The sequence below is a fragment of the Notechis scutatus genome, chromosome 5 (genome assembly GCF_049901735.1).
Source record: "Notechis scutatus isolate UNSWTSFEM ecotype Mainland chromosome 5, rNotScu1.2, whole genome shotgun sequence".
Lineage (NCBI taxonomy): Eukaryota > Metazoa > Chordata > Lepidosauria > Squamata > Elapidae > Notechis > Notechis scutatus.
In genome coordinates, this window is record NC_142013.1 from 20,422,779 (window position 1) to 20,436,250 (window position 13,472).

Consider the following 13,472-nt stretch of genomic DNA (forward strand, 5'->3'; position numbering starts at 1 on the left):
TAGATATGAAGAATGTAATTCATTTTTGTTGCAATTTGTATTAATATTTTTCTGGGGCTAATTTATTAAAAAAAGAGTGTTCCACAAATGTTAGGAACCATAAGGAAGCTTTTCAGCCTTTTATTGAAAATAAGCTCTGGGACATCGTATGTCCAGAAATAGGGACTTATGCCAAAGGAGAGGTATACCTTAGAGTTTCAACATCAAAAGTTCTATCAGACTAGATGGTTGAAATTTAGTAACAATTTTGGCTACTGCTTCTCCTATTTGTACTTCAGTTACTGTAAGTCTATATATTTTATTGGTATGTTTTGTGCCCCAAAGGCCAGCGTTGCTTTGCAGAGGGAGATGGATGGCAAATAACAATGATGGCTCACCTTTTCGGCACCAAGTGCCCAAAGTGTGTACGCATCCCCAAAATGCAACATGCACAACCCTGTGGATGTGCCCCACCCCCGTGCATGTGACCCCCCCGTGTGATCCCATGCATGCACCCTCCTGCGCATGTGCACGCAACCCCCCCCACCCCTCACACAGGCACGGCAGAGACCCGAAGACCAGCTGGCCAATAGGAGGCGCATGCACACATGTGTGGCAGAGCTGAGCTGGGGCAATGGCTCACGTGCCCAGAGGACTCTGTGAGCCACCTCTGGTGCATGTGCCATAGGTTCACCATCATGGGCATATAATTTAAATAAATAAATAAATAAATAAATAAATAAATAAGGATTTCATTTGAACACCTTGATTTCTCTTATTTTTATTCAGAATACTGTTTCTAAAATAAAAAAGGTAAATATCTAAGAGATTGTTCCCTTGTTCCTTAATCAGTATTCAGGTAGTCCATTTATGACCACAATTGAGACCAAAATGTTCATTGCTAAGCAAGGCAGCTGATAAGTATGTTTTGACCCATTTTACAACCTTTCTTGCCACAGTTGTTAAAGTGAATCACTGCAGTTGTTAAGTTGGTAACATCGTTGTTAAGTGAATCTGGTTTCCCCATTGACTGTGCTTGTCAGAAGGTCACAAAAAGTGAGCCATCATCTCTGGTCACTGCGGCCATGATAAACACACGCCAGCTGCCAAGCATCCAAATTTTGATCATGTGACAAACAGTCGTAAGTGTGAAAAATGATCACAAGTCACTTTTTTCAGTGCTGTTGTAACTTCAAATGGTCACTAAACGAATGGTTGTAAGTTGAGAACTAGCTGTACTGATTTTGTGTTTGTTCCTAGCCCAACGTAAATGTTTTATTCTTATATTTAAATTCCTACTTAGTCTGCCTTCCATCCTCTTTTTCCTCTGCTCTTCAATCTCAGCAAAACCTTACCAAAAATTCCCTGATTCTTCAAGGTATTTTTCTTGCTATCTCTAATGGAATTACTACCCCAAACACCACAGGGTATTGCCTTCCTTATTTCTTTAAAGATCTTTTGCATGGTTCTTTTTAAAATATTGATATATTTTCAATGTTTTGGAAACCATTCAAAGAATTTACCTAACAAGTGAGATATACATTCTTACAATAAATAAACCTTGGACACTATCTTTAATTTCTAATGTATTTCTGAATATTCTTCAGGAATGTTTTTTTTTTAGACAGCTGTTTCATATATTCTTCTATTTCAGCTTTCCCCAATCTGGCAGTCTCCAATTGAATTCAGACTATAACTCTAATAATTGTCAGCTTGCTTTGCCTTCCAAGGAAGATGTCAAATTGAAGAAAGTCACTGCATTGCACCTCAGCTTATTTAGGATCAATTAAAAAAAACATGCATACTTCTACTATATAATCCTGCACCCAATCCCTCTTCTTTTCTATGAAACACGTTTAGATAGTAAATTTGGAAAACATCTTAATCTTATACTCTGTAGAGTGACAATTTTAGTAACCAAAATGTCAAAGCCTAGCAATATTAGTCATTCCTTTTTAAAACTATATAAGAACCCTACCTTTCTGATAGTATTTTGAGTTATGTGTCCACCTGAATCCTGTACAGAGGCCAAAGTCAGTCAGTTTGATGTGTCCGTCAAGATCAATCAGGATATTATCTGGTTTGATGTCCCTATGGATAAATCCCATTTTGTGGACACTTTCTATGGCTAAAGTTAGTTCAGCAATGTAAAACCGAGCTAGCTTTTCTGGGAAGACTTCCATTCGGATCAACAGGCTCATCATGTCTCCTCCTGGGATGTAGTCCATCACAAAGTACAGGTTGTCCTTATCTTGGAAGGAGTAGTAGAGCTTGACCACCCATTCATTGTCTGCTTCTGCAAGGATATCCCTTTCGGCTTTGACATGAGCCACTTGGTTACGGCTGAGCACATCTTTCTTCCTCAGTGTTTTCATGGCGTACAGAGCGTGAGTATCCACTTTGCAAGCAAGGCAGACTTCACCAAAAGCACCAATGCCTAGTGTCTTGATTTTTACAAACATCGATTTATCCATTTTAGCTCTTTTCAGCCTGTTGTAGTTTGATTCTTTTTGGTAGAGGATTTTTCTCATCTGCTCTTGCTCTGCTTCACAAAGACCAGCCTTAGTCAAAATCAGAAGGTGGGGAAGAGAAGGGAAAAAGAAGCAAAATAATCAGTATAATGGCAACAGTGATCGGAAACCTACTCAAGTATGTTAGTTATACTGTAATTCTAAATTACAGCCGATCATCTTTTTGTTCCATTCTCAGGTTCTAACCTAGTTTTCCCTAATTTGGAGAGCATCAGGTTGGGGATAGAAGCTCTAAATATTTAAATACAGCACAGATAGATTATGTTCGGGTTTACTGCCTAAATAAGCCAGGCTTCCCCTGACATCTGCCTGGAGGAAAACTTTATATCTAGGTTTGTATGTACATGTTAAAGGAACAGAAAAGGGATGTCCTTTTAGTTTTAGATGAAGTGATGCTATATGTAGAGAAGAGAAAATCCTACAAACTTATTTTTTTTTAGATACAACACTGTTATGTAAGATTTATCTGTACTTGGAAGGTCCTAACATAGGAAATTTTATAAAATCAACCCCCACCCCCCCAAAAAAAATAAAAAAATAAAATCACCTTGGCCATTTCCTGCTCTAGCTGCAGCCGGCGATTCATTTTCTGCTGATAGGTCTTTATAACATTCTCCACATGCTGCTCCATGTAGAATTTATAGGCAAATGGTGAGTAGCTCTTGATTCGGGATTCTCTCTTCTCTTCATCTTTGCCATTCTTCCGCACTGGGACTGGGGAGGTCTGTATTTGCTTTTTATCCTTGCTCACTTTTTCTGATTTAGCTGTCTTGATTTTGTCATTCCTCTCTCCGTTTTCCTCAGATTTGTTGCTTGATGAGCTTGGGATTCTCCGAATGGTTTGTTCCATTCCTGGACGTAAACAGTTAATATCAAACTGCTCTGAACTGTTGGGTAGCAGCAAATGTTTGGGATATGGTGGTGGAGGACACCTGAGTTCCTGGTTGCTATAATCAACATCTAACTGATAGGCATTTGCTCCTCCAACAGGAAGGGGGTGTTGTTCCATCATTCCTATGCTGTCTAATGCTGAAGACTGTGCAGGTAACCAACCTGGATGTGCAGGGCCTACAGCAGTCTGAGGTTCAGGCCTCATCACTCTTGTGCTCTTAACTGGTTGGAGAATATGAGTAGCCGTGATGGCCGTGATGGTATTTGGAGAAGGAATGGAGGCCTCAGTTTTGCCTGAAGCAGTCTGCCTCATAGGTACAGGCATTTGTGGCTGGTGGTTGTTAAAAGAATTGGTTCTACTGGGGACACAGGCATCTGGCCTGAAGGGTACATGTTGCCGCGGAGATGCTTCCAACACTTGGCTCTGTAGTGAATCACGACGGGATGAAGAGGAGGAAGAGGAGGAAGAGGTTGCTTGCCATTGCTGAATCTGAGAGTTATTCAGATCATATAGGTCCATATTCAGGCTATTTCTAGATGGGGTTAAAAGACCCTGGGGTGGGCTGTCTGAAAACTCATTACTAAATGGAGCACCTCTTGTGATTACATGAATTGGATGAGAACTTGGGATTGGCTGTTTGTGATGGGAATGTGGCATATATAGACCAGCCGGTGCCTGCTGGAACCCATGGCCAGAATTGTTAGGTGCAACAGCGGCTTTGTTAGGGAGGCTTGGATACCCTCCTTCTTGTTGCATTTTATTTTGAAAAGAATGGCTCCGTTGAATTCCATATCCAAGACCCTCATTCTGCACCATCACAGGCTGTCTGCCATAATGCGGACTATTTGAGCCATGGGTACCCTGCAACTGCAAAGCCTGGTTACTATGACTAGCCACCGGATAGCTGATGACTGAGGAATCCATGTTAGTAGGATAGGCTTTCTGCTGAAGATTTCCAGGAGTGTTGTGGGAGCTTAAGCATGGTGGCCTTTGTACAGGAGCATTCATGGTCGCAGACTGAGAAGCAGAAAGTAAATAGTCCATATATGGCCTGGGAACATCACCAAGCACATTAGCAGATTCAGCACCAAAGCCAGTGCCTTCATAGGCTGGGCTAGTTATCTGGTGATAAGGTGAAAAAGATTCAGTGGATCCTTCAAAACTTGGCCTTCGGCTTACACTGCTTGGCATTATATTTTTTCCTGTGGAGAATAACACAATGGATGGATTAACATCAGAAAGATAAGTAAGTATATGAATAAATGCTGTTCTTTCTCTCAAACACACACACACACACACACAGAGGGAGACAGAAAAAGAGAGGGAGGGAGGGAGGGAGGGAGGGAAGGAGTGAGTCTTGTGTAACCACGCCAGATTTAAAACAGTTATTCATTGTGTCCACTGTTTAACCACTGGTTCCCAGTCAAGTTTACTTTTCATTGTGCATGAAATCAATTTTGGAAAAAAATAAAATGTTCTTTAAGTTTCTTTATGAACATATTTGTCTTGTTGTACATGTGAAGAAATGGGGAAAGAAAAACATAAGGTATATTATTCCTTCTTTTTTTTTTTTTTTTTGCACTGAAAATAGCACAGAATTCTTACATCTAGTTTTTCCTTGTAAGTTTGATTTCAAATCTTTTAACACTAAATGCAATGGAGTTTCTGCAAGAATTCCACTCAGTTACATGAGAGATTATCACATCAAATAATCCAGTCATGGAACTTCATGTAGAGACTTCCATAGGACCATAATCTCTCTTCTTCCTCTCTTACATTGTGACGCTACATTTAGCAAAGTTAGAAGAGCTGAAATCTTAATCTGATGTACATTCAGAAGTAGATCCACCTTGAAATAGTTGAGAAGCATATGTAGAAGACTAAACAAACTTGCTTACCTGAAGAAGTCTGCTTAATTACACGGACTATTTGTTCATTTCTAGGGTCTAAGTATCCCATTTTGCTAATATATTCCAAAGCTGCTTCAATGCTTCTACTCCCAGTCTGTTTGAGAGCTCTAATAGCCATTTCCTAGACAAAATTAAACAAACACAAGATATCTGTAAATAATCTGGAAATATTTAATATAATACAAGTGCAATGAACTGATGTATTTTATTGATGCATAATATCTGAATGTATTATGCCTTTCAAGTTAAAAAAATACAAGTAATAATGCCTTTCTCCAGCAGCTCAAAATCATATAGATTGCACTCCTCCAGACTGTCCCACAACATCCATTTTATGAGGTAAGTTGGGTTTAGAGTAGTTCAAAGTCCCCCAATGAACTTCTATGTTTGAGAGAAGACCCAACCCTTGGTCTCCCTGGTCTTAGTCCAGCATCTGAACCATTATACTCTATGTACAGACTTCACATAAAATGTTATATTAAAAGAGGCATTCCTTCCTGCAGCATCTTTCTATAAACACTGGTAACAAAAGTAATTCCTATTTCATTTTTAAAAAATAACGATTGCTGCCTGGTTGTTCTAAGGTTTTTGTTCAATCAGTTTCAAGCTTCAGAATGTACAACCCAATTAACTGACTATTCAACTAAAAAGTAAAAACAAGAAGGTATTTTGAAATGTCTAGAAACCCACATATTTTATCACTTAGGTGGAGAATAAAGCTTTCTAGAATTAGTTGGCTGAGAATGCTCACCACCACATTATGAAGCCTAGCAACTCAAGACACAAACTCAAATGAACTAGGTTTTGGCATGTAGCTAGAATGCTCCAAATATTAAAAAAAACAAAACAGTTCTGCAGTGACACCCTGCAGCAGCTCTTCTTACAATATGCTACAGATAGCATGCTTCTGAGACTTCATATTTTTTAAAAAATAATTTATATGAGAACAAAATAGCTGGGGGAGTACAGGGTGGCCAAAAGAGCAGAGGTGGTGGGTGGGGGAGTTGAAATGCATGCTGTTGTGTTGTCATAAATGCAATTAGGCTGCCAAGTGGCTGAATTATGATCACAGGACTGTGGGGCATTGCAGTGGCCATAACTTCAGGGACCAATTGTAACTATCACTCATTCACTGCCATTGTAACTTCGAATACTGGCCGAATGAACAGTTGTTAAGCAGGGACTACATTAACCATCCCCACTTGAGAGAAAATAAATATTGTTTCATAACCAGCAGTTATTTCCATGCACTCTTTACCTAAATACTATTTCATCGAGACTGGAATAGCAGCGGACAGCTTTCCCTGTTTTAGCCTCTGTGTTGGCTTACTTCCTCACTCACATTGGCAGAGGATAGGACTCCAGTTGTTTTATAAGACTGCCCAGCAACATTTTTCATTGAGAGGAGAAAAAAAGGAAGCTGGTTGCCAGAGTATATTTATAATCATAAGTAAAGATTGTGAAAGAAGTTATGGAAAGATTTCTCCGCTCCTCAAAAACAGACAAGAATCCTTTTCCAACTTGGTATGTCTGAAGGAGACAACAGGCAGTTCAAGATATGGACAAAAGAAAACTGCTAAAGTCCCATACTTAATACAAATATAAACACTGTGCTTTTCCATTCACAAGGATGGCTGACAGATGCCGGAAGAAGATCTAGAGTTCTTCAAGGGAGGGGCAGGAGAATGGGCTTCTTCAAAAGAAAGTTGGATTAGGAAAGTTCATTGTGATTATTCATGTTGCTAAGTTTCTTGCTTACTGGAAGCTCAAGGAAGACAATATTGTTTCCCAGAACACATGGTAATTTCTATTTCTGGGCCATTTATGAAGGTTTTATAATACTATACTCAGGGGCCCTGCTTCTGCAGGATATACCCATGATTACATTTTAAAAATTGTACCTGTTATATACATTAAGGCAATAAGACAAATATGGAAAACTACTGTACAAAAACACACACACAGGAAAACTGGATCAACTTCATTACAATAGACCTCCACTGAGCACAAGGTGGTGGCTGAAGGGATTTATTTAGCTAGTTGGGGACGGGCCAGCAGCTATTCAGTTCTATAAATACTCTGCTAGTCCTAGGAGACGAAATCCTGAGTTGGTGAATGAAACTGAACCTTTACATGGAGTTTAAAAGAAAAACCTGAGGGGGAGGCTAAGAAATTAGAGGAGCATTGATGGAGAACAATTCTCAGGACATGAGGGGGAGTCTAAGAGAGCACATACCTCCATCTGAATGATAATTTATTATAAGAGGTTAGGCAGACAGGTGAATTAGGCAATAGTACATGGAAGTAAGAAAATTGAAATTAATGAAGATAGCTATATAGCTATATAGGTAGAAAACTAGCAGAGCTATCGACCTATCCCATAGTGCAGAGGACCACTTTGCAAATAATTTGAATGAACCATTTCAAACTTCATGCCAGCACACCTATTTCTCATTAAAGTAGCCATTTTTTTCATGCTTCCACACAAGCCTGCAAAAAAAAAAAAAAAAAAGGTATGGATCCTTTAACGAATCAACACATTAAAACAGCTGCCTCATTTTCACAGGTCATCTAGAACAAAGATGGTGCTATGTAGTTGAAGATTTGCATTTGTATGGAGTCTTGAATCCTTTTTTTTGATCTTATATAAGCATGCTTAGACTCATTATCTAAAATACACTTGGATAGTGTTTTCTGAATTGACTTCTTTCTCAAGAAAACTGATATGGAGAGATGGAAATATTCAGAACCTGAAGGTCTGGAGGGATAAGACAATGTCATTTCATTACCAAGGTAAAATTCCTCTGCTGTTATGGAGATTTTTGGCTTTTTTGTATGAAAACTGTCATTCCAAAGGGAGAAAAATATTAGAAGTGCTCCATTCCTTGGTGATGAACAGATACTCTCTTTTGTCAAGGATATGCTTCTGAGATTTCATAGCAATAGACGATTTGGCAGAGAAAAAGACAGCAGGATTTGCAAAAGTCATGCCGTATGATGGCACAAGACTACACATCTCACTTTAGCTTGATAAAGCTAAAGTTCTGTGGCTGATTCAGCAGTAATGATCCACATTGGTGTAAATAATGTGGGACCCATGTAATTGTGATTTTTGAGATTCTGGAAGCCAAGTGCAGGTTTCTAAATAGGAAGTTGAGAGGATCAAGATATATTTAACTGAAATGCTACATAGCTCATATGCAGAATTAGCTACCCGGATAAACCTGAGGAGTAGTCACTGTGGAACTAAGACTGCGTTTAAAAAGAAGGTAACAATTTAAAACAGGATGGGACTACTAGCAGATCCATCCCATTCCCCAGCCAGGAAAATGAAATGAGCCAGAAAACATCTGGTTCGGCATCAATCATCTCTGCAGAATTCAGGTAATAAAATTGATTATTAGAAAGTAGGACATAGCAGGGAAATCAAAGAAGCCAAGCGCTCACAGAAGACAACACATATTCCAGAGATATTTACATAAAGGCATCTTGTCTTAAGTGTTCAGTAGTGAATGTTAAAAGTCTTTGAACCAAAATTGTGTGTGTGTGTGTTTGTGGGTGTGGGTGGGTGGAAAAACTGGGGTGCTTGGGAGACCAGAGCGGTAGGGCTAAAAAGAAAGTTAAAGGCACGAAGACAAATAAGGGCACACAGTCATCTCAGCATAAAAGTCTGGGAAATACTGTCCTTTGCACTTCAGAAAGAAGGTACAATGTCATAATTTTAAACCAGAAATTATAGAAGGGCAAATTCCTATATAAGAGCAATATAGCTAGGACATGTCCACACAGTAATTTAGTAATCAGCACATAGTCTCCTACTGCAAATATCTGTATCTGATCTGATAATTTAACGAGAGAAATCTGAGGAAAGATTGTGCTGACAAGATACATTTTACGTTGAACAGGCAAATGAAAAACAAATAATTCCTCTGGTTCAGTTGGAATCCATCCAAGAGATTTTAAAGCATTAAAACATAAGCATGCTGATCCTTTAGCAAATATATGTGACATGACCTTCAGAACAGGACTGTGGTTCATTTTTATACAGGAACCATGAAAGATCCAGGAAACATCTGCTCTGGGTAAATTGGTGCCAAGTGTTATTAGAGTTAAAATGATCGGGTTTATAGGAAGATAAAGGTTGTTAAGGAATCGTCAACATGGTTGCCTTTCTGACCTTTTCGAATTTTCTGAGGGCGTCAACAAGCATGTGAATGACAATGACTCCCTGAATTCATAAAAAGGCTTTTGAAAAGGTTTCTGACAAAATATAGCAAACACATAAGAAAAGAGCTCCCCTTAATTCAGTAATTAACTAAACAGCAGAAAATAGAGAGGAATAATCGATCAATGTTTTATACAGTAGAGAATTTAAACAGTGAGAATTTTCCAACATACATATTGAGGCTTATTCTACAGTCATTAACCTAGGATTAGCAAGTGAGTTGACTGATTTTGCTAGTATTGTATCCAATTATTTAGGGAAATTCATACAAAAAACAAGAAAACCCTCAAAAAGGAATTAAGTATATAAACTGATAGAAATCTGAGGTTAGCCAAGACCTTCAGGCAAACAGGGCAAAATATGTCTTTTGCCAACTTGACTAGAATGACAGGGTCAGAGTTGATGGCAGATTACCCACCAAGTCCTTCAATACGCTGAAAGACTTGACAAAGAGTTTGCATTTCACAATTCACTTCTTCAGGATGAAAAAAATAGGTTTTTACTCTTCCTAATGAGGCTCAGGTTTTGATGTGCCCCTTTTAGCAGCAAAAGATTCAAAACATTTGCTCATGTCGTCCCAAAGGTGCTTTTACAAGCGGCAACTGGACTTTCTGGTTTTTATTTGAAGATGTTTCGCTTCTCATTCACGAAGCTTCTTCAGTTCTGACTGGATGGTGGGGAATGAAAAGAAAAACCAGAAAGACCAGTTGCCGCTTGTAAAAGCACCTTTGGGACAATCATGACCTGGATGACTGAGAATCTCCATAGACATTTGGGCATGTCTTTCTGCTATCCAAATGTAATGGTTAAATGATAAATTAGCTAATAATAGCAATCACCACAGAGAGTACCAGAAAAAATGGCTGGGATAAAAAAAATAAAACCAACGAGATTTTCACTTAAACCATTCTGCATACTGTGAAGAAGTGACCTTCAGTCAGACAACCAAAGTTCAGAATTTTGCAAGCTGTTAAAACTTGGAGATAAGTGTATCTGTTATTTAGCATTATCTCTGCTAGTCCTGGTACTAATCCATTTCAAAAAAGTAGTAGTACAAATTCTTAATATTAAGCAAAATAAAAAATATGGATGTAAACTGGTTTAATCTCTATAACAATGTAACTGGATGCCACGAACTGGGGCAGGCCATTTTATATTTTCAGTGTCATTTCCCACATTTGCAGGAAAACCAGTATAGCTTTAAACAACTATTATTTATTAGGATTAAAGGATCCATTTTATACAACCTTTTATTTTAATCTTTGAATTGAATTGAGCTGACTCAGTTACTGAGCTTTATTCGGCCAATTGTTGCCAATCATAGGGGATAAATAGGTACCACTTAGGTGCAAAGGTAACAGCACCCCGTGATATCATGCTGGCCACATGACTGCGGAAATGTCTTCTAAGAGTGCTGGCTCAATGGCCTTGAAATGGAGATGAGTCCTGCCCCCTATGATTGGCAACAATTAGCCAAGTAAAATCCGCAGAGTCTCCTTTATCTTTACTTGTCACAAAAGAAATTAGATTTTACGAAAGGAAAGAACTGGTTCTGGTATTTTTAAATCTTAAAAACATGTCAAAAATATTTTTGAAGACTCGGCTTCAGAAGAGCACTTAATGCTGAGTTGAAAAGTCCTCAGCAACTTATGGGTGTGCAAACGATTAAGGAAGCGATGGAATGCGTAGAGGAAAAGCTGTTTTTTCCCAGTTTTGTTCTGATTCTACCACTGGATGTAAAACTCAGTAACTGAGTCAGCTGAGAGCAACTGTCCCTAAGAAAAAGCATCCCATCCTCTACATAACAATACCCAGCAACATCTTTCCTTGATCCAATAAGGAAATCTAACAATACTTTGGAAGAGAAAGTTTGCCATCGTCTTCAAAGGCAATTTTTAAATCTTGTTGACAAAGTTGTTTATTAATTCTGCACGTTTTGTTTTTTAAAAATTCTTTTGGGTTTCGGGTGGGCTTGTGAGTGGGGGGGGCCAAAGGGGGGGGGGGGGGGGGGGGGGGCAGGCTTGGGGTGCTGGGGGGGGGTCCGGAGGGGGTGGGGTGGAGCCCCCGGCCCAGCCTACCAGCGGGGGTGTAATGGCGCGAAGAAGGACAGCCAAGGAAGAAGTTTTAAAGTGAAAGTTCTTTTGGTTGACCCAGGCTTTGGTTTATTAATTTAATTCCTGGAAAAGATGGTTGATGTTTTTCCACAAGAGAAAAAAAAGGGCTATTTGAGGGCTGAAGGAAGTCTCCCTCCCCTTGCGGAAGGAATAAAAATTATTTGGATCTTTTGTGGAGTGCCTTGAAGACTGGGGGGAGGAAAAATAATCTTAATAAGGCTAAATATAGATTTGGGCTCTTTTTTTATTTGTTGGAAGGAAAATGAAGGACTTAAGATCTAAAAACATTTGAGAAAGAGAAAATATGATGCAAAATAAATATAATGATAACAAACAAGAGAAAAGGAAACACAAATAGAGAAGGGATCCCAGCAAGGCAGAGGTTAGAAGAAGAAGGGGGTAGGGAAGATTTGGTGGGGGAAGAAAGAAAGGGGAAAGGGGCGGAGAAAAGCCTCAAAGCTTTAAAATTGATGGGAGAAGAGGGATTTTTTTAGAGACAAAGGATGAAATATAAATTTTTGTAAGAAAGATTCTGCTAAGGTACAGAAGATGGTATTGTAACATTTATATTGGAAATAGTAAATTAGAATGGTTTAAAATTTAATAAGAAATTAAAATGTTGAAGTTTTTAATAATGATTGATCTTTGAAATGTAATAAAATATCGAAGGAAAGGAGGATACAATGTATTTAAACATTTTTGGTGGATAGAATGTACCAAGCAGAACCAAATTGGGTATTTGTTATGTTGAATGTTAATTTTACTAACTTAGGGGAGGATAGAAAGGCATCATACTCTAATTAGTGATTTCAGGAGAAATTCTTTTATTATAAGAAGAGATAGAGGGATAATGAATGGGCAAAAGATACAAATTTAATGATTTAATTAAGATGGATTAAATAAGATAGAATTGTGAAGAGTGATATGCGCTATTATTTTAGCCCATGCAAAGAGAGGTAACTGGGGCCAAGGTACTTTACTAAAAGATTTTTTTATGTTTGTTTGTGTTTGTTTGTGTTTTATGAGAATATTGGGGAAATTATTGTAGAAAGACAGGGAAAGATTTAATATGTAATGATTTGTTTGTTGTTGAAACTTTTAATAAAACTTGTTTTAAAAAAAAAAAAAAAGAAAGATTCCAATTTGCAAGACAATAACAGAATAACAGAGTTGTAAGGGACCCTGGAGGTCTTCTAGTCCAACCTTCTGCTCAGGCAGGAAACTCTATACCATTTCAGACAAGTTGTCCAATGTCTTCTTAAACACCTCCAGTGTTGGAGCAACCACAACTTCTGGAGACAAGTTGTTCGACTGATTAATTGTTCTATCACAAACTATCCTTAGTTCTAGGTTGCTTCTCTCCTTGATTAGTTGCCATCCATTCTTTCTTGTCCTGCCTTCAGGTGCTTTGGAAAATAGGTTGATCCCCTCTTCTTTGTGGCAGCCCCTCAAATATTAGAACACTGCTATCATATCATCCCTAGTCCTTCTTTTCATAACTTTATTACTTCATTTCATTCAGTTCTGATAAGGGAAACACCACAACTATGTTGAGGGATCTCAGATGCTATATTTTCATCTGTAAAGTAGAACATACGCAAAATAGCATTTAAGCAAGATGCACTTGCTTGTTTATCTGCAATTAAAAATAGTGATTGATACGTGGCTTTTTAAGAGTAATGAGTTGTGACTACAGTTTTTCCCCCCACTGATGTTCTACTAGTTACCATCCAGACATACTCTCCATGTGTTCAGCTGTCAAAGTGTAATTATACCACATCATAAATAGCAACCATTCATTCTATTGCACTCTCTCACAGC

At 38.4% G+C, this 13,472-nt stretch overlaps 1 protein-coding gene across 1 annotated transcript in view; it reads right to left on the reverse strand.

Annotated features, from left to right (window-relative positions):
• The window catches only part of LATS2 (large tumor suppressor kinase 2), a 37,531-nt gene that overhangs the window by 6,122 nt on the left and 17,937 nt on the right, over positions 1-13,472 (reverse strand). The window contains exons 2-4 of the mRNA XM_026675072.2: positions 5,301-5,433; positions 3,058-4,604; positions 1,958-2,540 (exon numbers count right to left, since the gene is read on the reverse strand). Coding sequence (XP_026530857.2) covers positions 1,958-2,540; positions 3,058-4,604; positions 5,301-5,433 — 2,263 coding nt within the window. The remainder of the gene's footprint in view (positions 1-1,957; positions 2,541-3,057; positions 4,605-5,300; positions 5,434-13,472) is intronic.